Source organism: Chlorocebus sabaeus, chromosome 18 (genome assembly GCF_047675955.1).
Source record: "Chlorocebus sabaeus isolate Y175 chromosome 18, mChlSab1.0.hap1, whole genome shotgun sequence".
Taxonomy (NCBI): Eukaryota; Metazoa; Chordata; class Mammalia; order Primates; family Cercopithecidae; genus Chlorocebus; species Chlorocebus sabaeus.
The window spans coordinates 34,794,640-34,807,208 of NC_132921.1; the positions used below are offsets into that span (position 1 = coordinate 34,794,640).

At 50.4% G+C, this 12,569-nt stretch overlaps 1 protein-coding gene and 1 non-coding gene across 11 annotated transcripts in view; both read left to right on the forward strand.

The window, feature by feature from the left end:
• The window catches only part of ZBTB7C (zinc finger and BTB domain containing 7C), a 381,563-nt gene that overhangs the window by 240,276 nt on the left and 128,718 nt on the right, over window positions 1-12,569 (forward strand). For 5 of the 10 annotated variants that reach the window (XM_037982347.2, XM_073006328.1, XM_037982348.2 and 2 more), the window contains one exon: window positions 4,647-4,773. The exons of the other annotated variants lie outside the window; for them this stretch is intronic. In XM_037982347.2, the coding sequence (XP_037838275.1) occupies window positions 4,763-4,773 (11 nt within the window). In that variant the 5' untranslated portion in view covers window positions 4,647-4,762. The remainder of the gene's footprint in view (window positions 1-4,646; window positions 4,774-12,569) is intronic. 10 annotated transcript variants of the gene reach the window in all.
• Window positions 41-147, forward strand: LOC119618735 (U6 spliceosomal RNA). The gene has a single exon (XR_005235095.1). It is a non-coding gene; the product is annotated as a U6 spliceosomal RNA (small nuclear RNA).

The following is a 12,569-nucleotide window of genomic DNA, read 5'->3' on the forward strand; positions in this document are numbered from 1 at the left end:
GCGAGAACAGAGACTTTATCATCCAAAATGGCACACTTCTGTGCTCACTCCAGCAGCACATATACTAGAATAGGAATGATACAGAGAGGATTAGCATGGCCCCTGTTCAAGGATGACACGCAAATTCGTGAAGCAGTTCATATTTTTAAGGAAAAAAGGGACACTTTTGATAGTAAAAGTGGGCATTGTTATTATTATAATCATAAGAAAAAAACAGATGTAAAATGGGACTTTCCCTGGCAAACACGAGACTTCATGAGCCAGTATGCTTGGCTGTGTTTTCTCCTCTCCAGTTGCCCTTGATAAAGAAGAAAGTGGACTGCACAGTGCTTGCCAGGTATTAATGGGTCATATGGCCTGTGGCAGGACACTTCACCTTTCTGACCCTCGGCTCCCTCATCCATAGTTTCCTTCTTTCATTCTCTAGCTATTATTTTGTACCTTCCATGTGCAACACAGTGTGCCAGGTGCTGCGAGTTCAAAAGTGATGATGGCAGGGCCCCAGTGCTGTCAGCTCCCTGGGATCCCTGACCTCTCCGGAGACACAGCTCTAGCCCATGAAGTCATGTGATCTAGTTTGGGGAGCTGAAACCGTTAAGTAACAGCAGGGTAAGGCTGTCTCTGAAATATGTCCAATTGAGTGGTAAGGACAATGGCAAGGCAAGGGACTGGGAGGTGAGGAGTACTGTGCCCATTTTATGGAAGAGGAACCCAGGATGCAAAAAGATGGGACAATGCGTGCAGCAGCATATGCATAGGAGGTAGAGTCCCAACCCGAGGTTGCCTGAAAATAAAGTCAGTGCACTTTCTTACAGCTCACCTTTCTATTGTGTAGCCCTTGCCTGCTCCCCATGCCCCATGCAGCCATCTGGACAGCAGACCCCATGGTACACATAGACCCCCCTTGGGGACAGGGCATGTGCCCCGGATCAGTTGCAACATTCATCAAGGGCTGCCGGGGTGTCTTACCTCAGCCACTTCCCTTCTGTTTGCTCAGATTCCACAGCTGAGAAGTTGATCCAATAAATCTTCTGCTTCTAATCTTCCAGAGAGGTGAGGGTCAAGGAGAAAGGTGTGGTAAGTGTTCTGAGCTGCTCTGAGAAGGGGGATAGGTATAAGAAGCCATGTTTATGCCTGATGCAAGAGACGTAAGACCAACATTATCCTTTACGCAACTTCCATGAAAGTGTAAACTAGGACATTGTCCCAAGCATGGAAAATGATTTGCTGAGTCTTATAGGACAGGTGATAAGTTTTCAAGTCTTCTAGCTCTTTAATCTAGTGTCCCTTATCTACAAGATCTGCCTTCCCCTATGTCTTCATCAGCACCTAAAAGTTGGTGTTTACATTTTATTAATAAAAATTATTGGTGAGATTGAGCAACTTAAATCATGTTGGCGGGCATTTATATATCATGTTCTTCCTTATTGATGTATAGGAGTTCTTTGTATATTATAGATTTAAACCTATGTCTGTAGCTTATAATGCAAATATTTTCTCCCAGTCTGTTTTTAACTTGGATTGTGGTATTTTTGTAATCAAATCTACCACTTTCCTCCCTTATAACTTGTGGGGTTTGTGTCATGTTTAGAAAAACCTGCACATCAACCACATATTTGTCAAACAAAAATTTGCCAGTTTCCAGACCTGAAAACTTTGGTGCAGGGATCCCAGGAGGTGGTCTCGCAGCAGTAAGCCTTTTCCAAGAACCTCTTTGCAGGGAGCCTCTGACCTAAAGGCCCGGGACAGCTTAATCAGCCTAGGCCTCACCCTGAACCCTCACACAGCACCTGGACTCCTGCCAAGCTCTGCCCTTTGCTCCCCATGGGTTGGAGCCTGATAAGAAGCTCAGTGAAGCGAATATTGACTGTGGCACCCTCAGAGTGTGTTGTTCTGGTCACCAAGGCCAAATCAAAGCATGTGGACTTGTTTTTCCTTTTGGTAGTCCTTTCGCCTCCCTTCTCTCTTCCCCACACTCTGAAAGGGATCTGAAACCCTACTAAAACTGTTTTATGTGGGCAGTCACCTTTATCCGACTGTTGCTGCTCTTAGGGAAAGCTTTTCAGAGCTGAATACAGAAAATGATCTTTTCAAACATACCGTTCTGTGTACTTTTATAAGCTCTGCAGTCATTGCCCTAGCATCTTCTCAAAGAAACCTGGAAACCCTGTGGCTGTTGTGTTATACAAGAAGGAAGAAACTCAGGTAACCAAAAAAGGACTATTAATTGTTTCTGGCAAGGGGGAAAAAGATTGCTTTGAAAAGCTTCTTGGAAGGACCCAGAGTCTACTGGTGCGTGCGCGCACGCGCGCGCGTGCGCACACACACACACACACACACACACACACAATCTAGCAATGCAGTGGCCTGCATTTAACATTTCCAAATAGGTAACTCAGGTGTTAGGTCTGTGCTGAGTCTGGTTACCTTTGATGTCCCCCATACCTTAGTGCCACAGGCTTTCAGGGTACATTTCTTTGTTAGGGTGCAGGGCTAAGTAACAGTTAACTCCAAAGAGAAAAAGCAAGAGATGGAGGCCCCAGCACAGGAGCAGCTGGAAGGAGGAAAGAGCTGGGCCAAAGGCTCAGAATAGCTGAGTTCTGGCGCCAAAGGGTGAAAAGGGCAGAGGAAATGGGTAGGCTGGGGCCTGTGGGAGGGGCAGGTTGGACTGGGAGGGGAAGTGAAGGCGGTTGTGAGAGATCACTTGTCCGTGGAAAGCTTTCAAAGTGGAGATTCAGGAGTGGGCGGGAGGCCTGGAAGGGTGGAGGAAGGGTCTGGGTATTGCCTCCGGCCAAGGAAGGACCGGACACAGGACTACCTCCGGATGGCCATTGTGCAGAGAGCGGGCACAGACAGCTTGGGTAGAAGGGCAGCACGAGGTTCTGAGGACCAGAGAAGGGCGGGACTGAGCAGGCTCTGCTTTGTGTTTCCAGCTGAGGTTGAGGTCAGAGGAAGAGGCCTTTTCCTGGGGCCGGGGGCTGTGAGTGGGGAAACAGCCTCAACTTCCCCCCATCTAGTAAGGACAACACAACTGAGCCACCTTCTAGCTCAGGAGGTGCCCACTAGGTGCCAGAGGCTTGTTCCAGTGTGGACAGCAGCTTCCAGGTCCACTTCAGCAAAACCATCACCAAATGTGCCCAATATGGTCCATCTACGGCTCGCTCCGGCCGCCTGTGGCAGTGTAGTGCCCAGGCCCCTGGACGCTTTGGGGGTCACTCCTTGCCCCATCTGCCTGCTGGAAACTCCTTTTTCTTGCCCCCTAACATGCTGCTTCATTGGTCCTGTCGGTAACGCTCAGGACCAGGCCAGGTGCTTCTACCTGCTGGGGACCGGGGACCCTGAGCTTCCACAGGACTGGCCTTCCCTGTGATGACATCACTCATGTCGGGACTCCCACCCCAATGGCATCCCTGGGAGGGAGGCAGGGAGAAACCGGGGGCCTGAGAAGCAGAGAAGTCCAGCTTACTGGTGAAGAGAGTTGACTCTGCAGACACAAAGGGCAACAAGATATTGTGTGATTCTTCTTCTATGAAGCATCTATGATAGGCAAATTCTTCCTACCCAGTGTTCTTATTTCTCCGAAAATAAACAAACAAATAAATAAATAGAAGAAGCAAATTCTTAGAGACGAAAAGTAGATTAGTGGCACCAAGGTTCAGAGGCGGGGAACATTGGCAAGTTATTGCTTAACAGTTACAGAGTTTTTATTTGGGTTGATGAAAAAGTCTTGGAAATCGTGGTGGTGATTGTACAACACTGTGAATGTACTTAATGCCACTGAATTTTGCCTTAAAATGGTTAAAATAACATTTATGTTACACATAGATAAATATAAACATTTACCACAATTTAAAAAAATTATTCTCCTATGAAGAGGCAATCAAAGACCTCAGTCAAAAAATCTGGGAAAAATGTATTATGCAGTGTGCCAGACAGGCATGCCATACTGTTAATAAGAATAGTTGGTCATTTTAAAAAGTGGGAAGATCCAGCTTTGAATCCAGCTTTGAATCCAGGCCCTACTAGCTTGGCATGCAGGCCTCTCCCCACCCCTTAACTTTCCTCATCTGTAAAATGAGGCTTATGTGGCAGAGAATGTGTGTGCTGGTCACAGAGCTGTGCAAACCCTGCAAAGAGGGACCGATGTTCAAGTTCCCCATTCCTACTAAGCAGCTCAAGTTCTCAGAGCCAGGGAGGGGATTCTTATTGGCTGGACTCCAGGGCTTTATTTTGAAGTTAACCTTGAGGGCATAGCATTTGGTAGTGGGTGGGGTGTGGAAGGAGCAGAGGTTGGCGGGGAGCCGCGGTGAGGGCCAGGGGCTTTCGAAAGCTCATTGCACAACAGGGACAGAGAGACAGGCTTTGTCTTCAAAGGTGTCCCAGCAGGTTACAACAAGGACTAGAGCAGGTGCTGATGAGGCCGCAGTTTGGGAGTCTGATCCCTAACAAGGCCAGGTCCCCTCACTCTGCCCAAGTTTGCTCCCTGAATACAGAGGAGGACCTGGGCCATAGAGTATGGGCAGCTCCGCGGGGCAGTTCTTGCTCATCACTGGACGCTCATTGTCTCTGAAGGACGGGCTATGTCGGAGTGTTGTCTTAGAGTCGAATGCAGGAGGAACTGGAATAATCAGTAACATTTCTCCCAGGCAGAGCTGCTCTGAGCTGTGGGCCAACAGGAGGCTGGGAGCTCTCCTCTAAATTGCTTTGTGACCTTGGACAAGAACCCTCCCCTTCCTGGACTGCAAATTTCCTCCTCTGTAAAATGAAGGGTTGGTGAGTGTCCCTGTAATGCTGGGATTTTGTAACCATACTTGTTTGTAGGAATGTGTTCAAGCACAAGGTGATCCACCTCTTGATCAGCAACAGGATGTATAGAATTTTTTTGGCTTAAGATTTCCTAAGAAGTAATATACCCTTGCTCCCTTTGCCAGCTGGGTGACCTCAGGCAAGCTACTTGACCTTTCTGTGTCTATTTTCATTTGTAAAATAAGGACAACAACAATCACAACTTGGTCGGATGTCGGGGGTGGGGGCTCGTGGTGAGGACTAAATGAGTTAATATGTCTAAAGTCATCTGAACAGTCTCTAGCACACAGTAGGTGCTTAATAAATGTCTGGAGCTCCTTCCAAGTGCACAGCACTCACAATGGTTAAGTTATTCATACTCTAGGTTATGCCGAGCTTTCTGAGAGATCCAGAGAAGCCAGGGAGGCCCATTCTCTGCATTCAAGGGGCTTACTAGCCTTTACTTAGAGATGCAAAAAAAGCGCTTATGAAACAGCAGCCAACAAGAAAATGCATCATCCAAGTGCTGGAGGGGTCCTGGTGGGTTAAAGAAGGAGGATCATGAGGTGAGCACTTGATCTGAACCGTGGGTAGGCAGGGAGAGAGAAGGGAATTCTAGCAGATGAGTGTGTGTGTGTGTGTATGTGTGTGTATATATATGTGTGTGTGTGTGTGTGTGTGTATGAGTGGTGTTGTGACTGTGTGTATGGGTTAGTGTGAGAGTGTGTGTATGTGCATGTTTGCCAAAAGAGCATGAACAAAGGCTTACCCTGGAATGAGAAGTCTGAGTCTTCAGCTCCCCTAGGCAGCACCACATTTTGTGGTTGTGTTGCTGCCACGTGCTCCTCTCCTGCTCGTTGCTGGGACCGGGAATGTGCCTGTCTGTGAGTCCAGGAGCGAGCCCTTGTGCAGAACCCAGGGTGTGATTAATTTAATTATTTCAAAAGCCCCTTTGGTATTTCATGAGGGTCATGCCCCTGGCTGTGGGCTTGAATACAACTGCAGCAGGTTTCAATAAAATCAATTAATTTAATTTGATTTGGTTTTATGTACTTGGAGCTGGTGCCTCTTGAACTCAGTATGAAAATTATTGCAGAATAAAAATGCATATTAGTACTCAGAGCCCAGTGTCCTTGGACTGTCTTCATGGAGCCTGCAGTACTGATCACAAAGGCAAATCCCCTCTGACCTGGCAGGAACCGCCGCCAACTGCCCACCTAGTTAACCCTCTCCAGCTTCGGACAGTGTTTATGGCAGTTCTTGGGCTGCTTGGAGTGTTCTCACTTCCTAAAGCACTTTCTTATCTGGTAGTGAAGCTAAGGCATTTCCATTTTGCTTTCATGAAGTGGACTCAAAGAGACTTTGGATGGCCTTGGTCACCAGCTTACTGGTTTTTTTGTTGTTGTTGTCACTGTTAATGAAATTAATTGAAGCAATATGGTGCAGTGGGTTGAAAGGTAGCTCTGCCTCTCAAGAGACACATGAACTTGGGCAAGTCCTTTCACTTCTCTGGGCTTTGTTTCTTTGTCTGTAAGTAAGAGGGCTGGACATCTGCTTGAACAGCTGATTCCAGCTCTCAGAATCACACATTCAGTGGGACAGCTGGTCTTCCTGAGCTGCTTTCAGGGAGGCTGTCCCACTGTTAAGCCCCACTTCATTTCCATTTCATTCAAGAGGGCTCCCAGCCAGTTCATGGAATGGATGATGGGATGAAGATGGGCCCTGCACCCTCTAGGAGTGGCTTCTCCCCCACATTGCTACGGATCAGAGCAAATGCTGCTTTCAAGAAGGGAGGAGCTCAGGGGCCTAGAAAGCATCTGGCTGGGCTACGATTTTACAGATGAGGAAACCCAGCTTCAGAGTCACACAGCCACAGTCCAGGGCCATGCTCATGCCCGGCCACGTTCGCAGTCATTATAAAGGGGGAAGATTTTGCTCAGGGCTCATTTTCCAATTGTCCTTTTCATTTTGTTCTCCTGTCAGGATGGGAGAGAGATGGCCAAGCCATCTTTGGGGCCTCTCCAATAAAGCAGATGCTGACATCAGTCATTCCAGTGCCCCTACATCCCTTCTCAGGCCCAGTGGCTGCCGCTTCACTGAGGACCGACAGGCCCCATTCGGAAACATTCTCCACCAGTGCCTGCCATCCCACCCTTAGCAGTTTCATTCTCCTAGACAGGAGGGCCTGCCCTCCCTCAGCCCTTCCTACTGACTTCATGCTGAGCACCTAACGTTCATCCTCTTCAGTGACATTTTTCTCCCATAGGTCTTACCTGCCCAGAGTTGTTCTGTAGCAGAAACTGAGCCTGTCCTCTCCATCCTGCATCTCTTATTTACTGAAAGGCACTATTGTGTGCTGAGAACTGCCCTGGGCACTCCCTGTACATTATCTCATTGAATCCCCCATTGGCCCGGAAGATGGGCATGACGGTCCCTATTTTCCTGTGGGGTAACTTCAGCTCAGACAGGAGACAGACTTTCTACAAGGTCACACACAGCTATGAAGTGACAGGGCCAGGATTCAACCCCATATCTAACTCCAAGACTCTGGCATCATACCATGTGACCTCCCTTGCACACAGGAGGTGCTTAACAGATCCTTAGTGACCATGTAGCCTATACATCCCTCTGCCAAACCCCAAATGTCGGGGAAGAGGTAATAATAGTAACTACTGTCTATGAAGTCCCTATTATGTGCCCGGCACCAAAACGCAACACTCAGTGAGGTGAATACTATTACTCTCTCAATTTTACAGATGCAACAACTGAGGCATAGAGAAGTCACTTGCCCAAGGTCACCCAGCAGGTAGTGAGCTGGGCTTCAGTGTGGCCCTGCCTCTGAGGTGGAGCCCCTGCCTCCCTCCTGTTGCTGGATCCTCCTTTGGCTCCCCGTGGCTGTTTCCGGTAGAAGGCAGAAGGCTGCAGGGAAGGAGGCTGGGGCCAGGCGTAGTGTTTGCGCCTCGGGGACGCCTGCAGCTGGCACTGCCCTCCACCCAGCTGATAACGGCAGCCGGGTCTGGCACGAAGCCCTGCCTGGGGGTGGGCGGCCGGCGGCGGCGGGGGGATCTGGCTCTGCATTCGCCCCTCTCAGCCCCGCCTCGCCCCCTGCGGGGTCAGTGCGGGTCCCGCCCGCCCGGGCAGGCGCCGGCCTCTCAGGCGGTAACCGGGTAACCGTGGGCAGGGGCGGTGCAGCGCCAGGCCGCGGCCTCCCGGGGAGGCGGGCGGGTGGGGAGGTCGAGCTGGAGCCGTGTGAGAATGCGGAGGAGAGGCCCGGGAAACAGACTGCGACCGAGGGGAGGGGCGCACGGAGGGAGGGGTGCAGGCAGGGGGTGCCCGGGGGGGAGGGCCACGGCTCCCGCGGGAGGAGAGAGAGACCGCTGGGACGCCAAGGGGAGGGAGCGGGCGGGGCGCCCGGGGAGGGGCGGGGCTAGAGGTGGGGCGTCCAGAGCGGGGCGGGGCTGGGGCGGAGCGCCTGGGCCGGGCAGGGCAGCAGAGTGAACGCCGCAAGAAGGGGGCTGCGGGCGGGCTCGGAGTTCGGGGCGCTAGTGGCCGGGCGGAGCGGCTGTGGTTGCTTCATGTCCCGGATTCTGCTTTCTCAGAGATCAGGCGAGGGGGCTGGCAGGGAGGGAAAGGTGGGCGAACCAGTCTGAACAGGCCGGGCAACTGGAGGAGCGTGGGCCTGGCAAACTGGGGTGCTGCCCAGCACCCTCTACCCTCACCACGCTCGGGAATTTTTCGTGAATCCGCCCGGTTGGTTTTACAGTTTCCTCTCATCCAGGCCCCACCCTGTCGCCTGACCCGCCCTCCCTTCCTCCGCTCTCTGAGCTGGCTCTTCCAAGGGATCGGTTAGCCAAAGGGAGGCACCGGCTCTTTCCCTGGACTCTCCCACTCCCAGCCCTCCTGGAGAACTCAAATCCTGCACGTGCTCTTTCTCTTTCCCTGCCCTCCTCTCCCAGGCCCTCTGGGACTTGGTGAAGGAGACCTTGAGTCGGCCCAGGAGGCCCTCCCTCCCCCGAAACCCCTTTAGGGTCCCTTCTGGGTGACCCACCCCCGACTCCTCCAGCCCCAAGCACCCAGGGCCCACAAGCTGCCAGGCCCCTGCTGCAGGCAGGGAAGACCCAGGCAAGCTTAAAAGTGTGGGAACCACACACTTCTCATGGCTGTGTGTATTTTGCTTGAAGGTGTCTGCAATCAAAGACCACCCCGCCCCCTGCCCCCCCGCGCTGAAAAAAGAAAAGGAAAAAAAAACAACTTTTGTCTCAAATGGTGGAATTCCAGATACAGGACCCTAGATTTGGGGGATAGGGAGCAGATATTTGGGGCAGGGGAAGCCTTTCAGGGATCCCTCATATCACATCAAGAAGGCCACCTGGCCCCCCTCAGACTGCCACTGCCCTTCCAGGTGACTTTCCCTGCGGCCAGTTCAACTTCTCACTCATCCCAAGGCTGTGAGTTCTTACATTTTCAGGTAGCAAACAGGAGCCCTTACCATGGCAAAGGGGAGATTGGTAGGTTGCTGAGCTTGTGTTTTCTACAAGCTTGGAGTTCTTTGACCAAGACTGCCACTATTTGTACATCAGGGATGTTATTTAATAGATCCGGAATCTTTATTATTTATTTAACCAGGATCTTTAACAGCATCCTCAGCCCAGTCCTGGGTTTGATAGATGAGGTACTTGAGACCCAGAGAGGGAGATGACCTGCCCAAGGTCACACTACTTGTTAGTGGCAGAGCTGGAACTAGCCTCCTAGCTCCTCATCCCAGCGTGCCTGCTGTTACACTGTGTTTTAATTTTAGGGTAGCTCCATGTTAGGGACCTAGCATAGCACCTGTGTGGCACAGAGTAGTTGATCAGTAGGTACTGATGAGATGCATGAACAAGCCCTCAGCAAGAGGGCTGGATTAATGCATCTTTTGGAAGAAGTGAGGCTTCCACGGTGCTTGGGATTCTAGTTCCTTGTCACTGAGTGTGCTAGCGAAATGTTTCTCCCGGGTAGTTGGCCAGCAGTGATCCCCATCGGAGCCTGGCATCATCTTTGGTCACTTCAAGCAAGCCCAGTCATTGTGCGGGAAGAGACTGTGGGTCTGGAGGTGGGTCCAAGCATGAGCCAAATTGGCAACTCCAGATCAGAGCGATTAATGCTGTGACTCTTTTCCATTCATTACCCTCAACCAGTATCTGAACAGGTTGCAAAAGACCAAGGCATGTCTGTTCCTGCAGGGATTCTTGTCATCCTACAGCCCTGCCAGGCACTGTGTGAAGAGATCACAGCCCCACAGATCCAGCATTTCTGGGGGCTGGAGGCCCCCTGGGCTCTGGGCTGCCCAGTGCTCTGGGAACCTAATGTTCATGCCTCTGGGGTCCTGCCTGCTGGGCATTGGCTGCTATGGCACGTGGGATGGGGGCAGCACTTTGGTAAAAAGTGAAAGTAGGAGGAATTTGGGTCATTCAGGCTACAATTACCAATTTTATTAAAGTATTTGGAGAAGAAAGGCTGAAATGAATGATTAAAATAATATTTTGCATGTAGTAGAAGTTCAGGAACCTCACTGATTTGAAACTTAGGAGGGTTGAGCTTGGCTTTGGTAAAGTTGATCTTTGCACCATCTTAGACACAGAGCTGATGAATAAATTAATGTAGGCGTGATTTGTAGTAGCAAGAAAGGAATATGCATGTGACTTTCTTGTGGTGATGAATTTTGACCAGAAGCAATTCAGCTCCAATCATCTTGGTAAGCCTTTTTCTGGGCCACCTGCCTAGTGCCAGGCCCTGTGCTAAATGTCCTATAAGTATTACTTTATTGAATCCTCATAAGATCCCTATGAGGTAGGAATTATCATTCTTCTCATTTTAAAGACAAGGAAACTGAGGTCGGTTAAGTAGAAGACAACCGGGATTCACACCAGAGCAGTCTGACTCTAGGGTTGGTGTGCTTAACCACCACATGTGCAGGCACTTTGTGTGTTAGGACAAGGGGAATAGAAAGGGAAAAAAAAAAAAAAAGATAAGCCAGGACCCCTACCCTTCCAGAAGCTTCTGATCTCTTTGGGAAAGGAAAACACGGAATGTGATTGTGCTCCTTGAGGTCAGGAGTGGGCTTGACTCTCTGCCTCCCTGGCCCCTCTGAGGAAGGAGCTGAGAAAGATGGAAGTGGAGCAGTTGGCCAGGCCTTCATCCCCTTCCCCTACACTGTATCTCCTCAGCCCCCATAGCTCCTCCCTTCCCCCAGCAGCTTCATGCTCACCCCAGATTATCAATAAAACCAGGTGCCTTCAAAACCTCAAGATGGATGGACAGGGCAGCGAGGTAAAGAAGGCCATGCCTGACACACTTCACTTGCCATCCTCTGCTTCTGGAGTCAGTCTACTGTTTCCACCAGGGCTGAGCCAGGAACATAGGACACTCTTCTGCACTGCCAAATCAATAATAAAAATGGAGTCTTGCAGAAGAGGGCCTAGGAGCTAGGAGAAGGTAGGCCCATCCGACAGCCATTCAGAATTCTGCAGCTCTGGCCCCAGAATACTTCCTCTAAACTCACAGATGTGAGCCAAAAAGGTCTTTCAAGTTCATCACCCCCACCCCACCCCTCCAAGACCCTCATTTTGCTGAGGAGAACAGTAAGGAGCAGGGAGGGAGAAGTATTTGCCCTAGAACACACAGCCCCATAGAGGCAGGGCTGGGCTACAAGCTGGACTCCTGGCTCCTAGACCCAGCACCTGTGTGTATGTGCCGGTGGCTTCAGGAAGCACCATTCTGTCATAGTCATCCTATAGCCTGCGAGGGCCAGAGTTATGAGAAAGGTAACTTGTTTGCCTGACATCTTCGCAGCCCTGCCCAAAAGCAAATCACCCGTCGTTCCTGATAGGTACCTTTGGCAACCACAGAAACAAATCCACCAAAAGCAAAGAGAAAAAAGAGGAACAGGGCTGGGAGCCAGTGTTTGCCCCTGGTGGTAAACTGGGCATATTTAACTTGTCATCTTGTCCAGACCAGATACCATTTTGTTCCTGCTTGGCACAGATTTATCCAGCCTGTGTGTTCCTTCTTGGCAAAGTCCTCAAAGAGAGAGGAAGCAGGGACGGTCCCCAGGGCATCTAGGATGTTTGCCAAGTACCTGTTCCCCATCTTCCTTAAGCCCTGTCCTCTCTTTCCACCCCCAAATGACCACCCTTAGTTGATATTGAGTGGGATTGAATTTCTCCCACAGGATGGGGCACTCATGTAGCATTTTGCCATTGAGCCATTTTGGTTTGGGAGTTGCAGAGGCAGGCACTAGGAGTTGATGTGTTTTTTAGCGTGCTTATGTGGCACCTGATATATGTCAGCGGGTGTTCTAAGCACTTTACAGATATTAACTCAGGTAATCCTCTCAGCTTTTACAGATGAGGAAACTGAGGCAGAGAGAGACTAAAGCATTTGCCTCATGTCACACAGTGAGTGATGGCAGAGCCAGGATGAAGAGTCTGCCTTCGAGTCCCTGCTGTTAAGTGCTGCCTTTCTGCTGGGACTGCCAGGTTCTTGCCATTTTGACAAGTAATGTAACCAACTGGGTCTCTGTTTCCTCCTCTGTAAAATGGGGAGAATAATATTAACTGTCAAATGGTCACTTTGAGAAGTGCGAAGGGCTCCGCAGACAGGAAGACCACTTCTTATCTGATTATGTTCCCAGCTGGGATTGGTTCGTCTCCGTTTCCTCGTGTGCCCACAGTCAGCAGGCTCTGGCAGCCGTTATTGCCTTGTAGGACCAGTGAGTTCCCAAGGAGATTTCTGGACCCCTTTCC